At 35.8% G+C, this 3,703-nt stretch overlaps 1 protein-coding gene across 1 annotated transcript; it reads left to right on the top strand.

Moving 5' to 3' along the window:
- The first annotated feature begins 325 nt into the window (after nucleotides 1-325).
- LOC133780133 (putative disease resistance protein RGA3) lies at nucleotides 326-3,283 on the top strand. The gene has a single exon (XM_062220007.1). It carries the CDS (start codon nucleotides 326-328, stop codon nucleotides 3,281-3,283), a length of 2,958 nt encoding a protein of 985 aa, XP_062075991.1.
- Nucleotides 3,284-3,703: the final 420 nt, after the last annotated feature.

Here is a 3,703-nt window from a genome sequence, read left to right as displayed (position 1 = left end):
AATATGATGATGAATATTTATTTATTAATTAAATTATTTATTGACGATTAAAAAAATAAAAGTAGAATATTTTTTTTAAAGTGATATTTAAAGTAATGATTGAAAATGAAATAATAATTTGATGTCAACAATGTGAGAAAATGACGTTAAAAGTTAATTTAAAACGATGCTGTAACTGTAATTGTAATTGTGATTGTGACTAAGGAAGTGCTTGCTCTGTATCAGGTATTGAAGTCGACGAAGTAGTCAAGATTCTTTGACAAAAAAAAAAAGACAAACCATCGTTTATCTGCAAACTTGATCAATTCTGTGTGTTCTCTTAACCATGGCTGAAGCTGTGATTTCCATGGTGGTAGACTTGTTGGGTTCTCTTCCTCTCGAGAAGTTAATAAAAGAAGTGAGTTTGGTCAGCAAAGTTCAACAAAGGGTGGATAATTTGAAGAGAAATCTGAGGTCCATTCGAGCTGTACTCCATGATGCTGAGAACAAAAGATGGACTACCAATAGTGAAAGTGTCAAAGTTTGGCTGGAGACGCTTGCAGATGACGCTCAAGAGATGGGTAATGTGCTCGATCAATGGAACACTCTCATTCTCAAAACCCAAATTGAGAGCGAGTTTCGAAAGAGAAATTCGGTTAGTTTCTTCATGCCCACTTTTTGTTTTTGTTTTCCCAGCGTGAACAACTTTTCTCACCGTGAGATCTCACAAAAAATTGAAGAACTCGATGAGAAAGTAACTAGAGCGGCTAATCAAATAGGCCATTTGGGGCTAATAGAAAACATGGCGAGAGTCGACACTCATGCCGAGAAAGTTTTGGGAAGATTAGAAACTACCTCTTTTATTGATGAAACTGAAGTTCATGGCCGTGATCAAGATAAGGAGGTGTTGTTAGATATGTTAATGTGTGAGACAAGTCATGGTGTTGGCCAAGGACAACTTGAGGTCATCTCCATTGTGGGGATGGGAGGACTTGGCAAAACTACCATGGCACAGTTGACATTTAATAATGAAACTGTTAAGAATCACTTTTCTAAGAGGATTTGGGTGTGTGTTTCTGAGCCTTTTGATTTACTCAAAATTGCATCAGCCATTACTGAAAACCTTCATAAGGATAATCAAACTCACATCCAAGAAAAAGATGATTCAAGTCAAACCCAATATGGGAATCCCCCAACATTTCAAACCTTAGAAGCAGCGTTTAATTGGATCTCTATTAGCCTACGTAAAAGTCGTTTTCTTCTTGTTTTAGATGATGTATGGAACGAGGAGCCTAGTAAGTGGGAACCATTAGAGATTATGTTGAAGAAGTTAGACTGTGTAGGAAGTAAAGTCTTGGTTACCACACGAAAGGAGAGTGTAGCACGTGTGATGGGAGCTAGTAGTACTTCTCATATCATTAAGTTAAAAGAGTTGAATCAGAATGAGTGTCAAATGATATTCGAAAGACGTGCTTTTAAGGGTAGAAACAATGAAGAAATCGAAGAATTAAGAGATGTTGCTGTACAAATTGTGAAAAAATGTAAGGGACTACCTTTGGCTGCCAAGACTTTAGGTGGTCTCATGCATTTCAAGAGAAGTAGACAAGAATGGGAAGGTGTTTTGCGAAGTCAATTGTGGGAGTTAAAAGTTCGTGAAGTTGAAGAATATCTCTTTGGTCCATTGCTATTAAGTTACCTTGATTTATCTTCTTTTGAGAAACCTTGTTTGTTACATTGTTCCATATATCCAAAAGATTATTTGATCGACAAGAGACAACTCGTTGAATTGTGGATGTCAGAAGGTTATCTAAGTTGTGAGGAAGAAGGGGCAAGTGTTTTTCAAAATTTAACAATGAGATCTTTTTTTCAAGATTTTCAAGAAGCAAATGACATATATGATGATAGTAATGTGGTTTGTAAGATGCATGACATACTACATGACTTCATCCAATATTTGACAAAAAGAGAGTGTGAGATCATAGAAGCTCTTAATATAAACTCAGATGTTATGAAGAAGCAGAGACTTGGTGATCAAAGTACTCGACATTTAACCATAGCAATGGAGTCTAAAGCTGAGTTTCCTAATTTGGAATTGACTGATGGCAATAAAAAGTTTCTTCACACCTTTCTAATTTTAAGGCAGGAAAAGAATATCTCTACTGATAGCTCCACTTTCTTAACTCTAAAACATCTTCGGACATTGAATGTGTCCAAATGTGGGCTCAAGAGATTGCCAGAGAATATTGGTGACTTGATACATTTGAGATATCTTGGGTTGTCAAACAATCCTTTGGTTAAGTTACCAAAAGCAATTTGCAACTTATGCAACCTTCAAACCTTCAAATTAGAGTCCTGTCGATCATTACTAGAGCTACCAGAAAGTATGGGCAAGCTAATCAACTTGAGATCTTTGTACTGTTACAAAAGTGATGCTTTCTCAAGACTACCAAAAGGAATTTCAAGGCTAACTTCGTTGCGTTATGTAGATTGGATTGAAGCTTTTGGAGACAAAACCAAGTACTTGACTCTCAGAGAGTTAACAAAGATGAATTGCAAGCTCAAAATCGATTACTTGACTATTCATTTGAAAAGTCTTGTGAATATAGAACATGCAACTGAGGCTAACAAGGTAGAACTAGCCACTTGGGAACTCGTCAGTGAACTCGTCATCATATACCAAGGAAACCGTCATGAATTCGATGCAGCAATTGATTTCTTTGAGCCTCATCCAAAGCTAAAAGTTTTGAAAGTAAGACACTCTTGTTGCCGCACATTCTCTCCAACATGGATGATGTCCTTGAATCTTTTGCGAGACATTGAGTTTTATCATTGCTACAGCATAAGTTCATTGCCATCAGCTTTGGGAAAACTACCGTCTCTCGAGTCACTTCGTTTCTGGCATTTCGATTCCAGAAAACTTGGCCCTGAATTGTTAGGCATAATGGAAGATCACCAAGTTGAAAGACATGAAAGTACTACTCTATTCCCCAAGCTTAAACTGCTCACATTCAGAAATGGAGAAAATTTGGAAGAGTGGAAAACTGAAGTACCTAGCAATAATATAAAGCTGATGCCATATCTCCAAACCTTGCAATTCATGTGTTGCCCTAGACTTCGAGTGCTACCCAACTTTCTTCGAAGGGTTCCTTTGCAATTTATATACATATACTATGACAGTATTCTCATGGAGCATTGCAGAACGAGGGAAGGGAATGAGTGGCCCAAGATTTCTCACGCCAAAAACATTCTCCTCGACGACGTGCATGTGCAAAAAGATGGTCGTTTCATCGAAGAAACAATTTGAAAATGTGATTGGTTCAATGTCTGTAAACTGTTTTTGAGTTTTAAAATACTGAATTTGTGAAAATGGAGAAAATATGATTTTATTGTTTTCTACTTTCCTTCATAAAATCTGAATTCTTATTTGTATTTAATTTTCAAATATAGTCTACCAATTGTGTATTTTGACAGGTTTCACAGATTTTAAAAATCTAAAATCATAAAGTTGTATCCAAATTGGATACCAATCAAACCATTTCTTTGTTTGAATTTTATGAACATGCATATTAAAGAATGAGTGTTACGTGAATCTATAAGTTAAACTTCATCATGCATATAGAAAAGAACGTAAATTTAGCATGTATATACACATTTTACACCAAAAGACAACTTGATACATAATTGTGTGTAATATTTTAGTACCATAGCATTATAATCATGATAT

Source organism: Humulus lupulus, chromosome 5 (assembly GCF_963169125.1).
Source record: "Humulus lupulus chromosome 5, drHumLupu1.1, whole genome shotgun sequence".
NCBI classification, from domain to species: domain Eukaryota; kingdom Viridiplantae; phylum Streptophyta; class Magnoliopsida; order Rosales; family Cannabaceae; genus Humulus; species Humulus lupulus.
The sequence above is the reverse complement of the archived record's forward strand: the minus strand, read 5'-3'. Positions and strand labels throughout refer to the sequence as shown.

Bases quoted from the DNA above. Each gene is read 5' to 3' on its own strand.
- LOC133780133 (XM_062220007.1), top strand. From the start codon at position 326: ATGGCTGAAGCTGTGATTTCCATGGTGGTAGACTTGTTGGGTTCTCTT.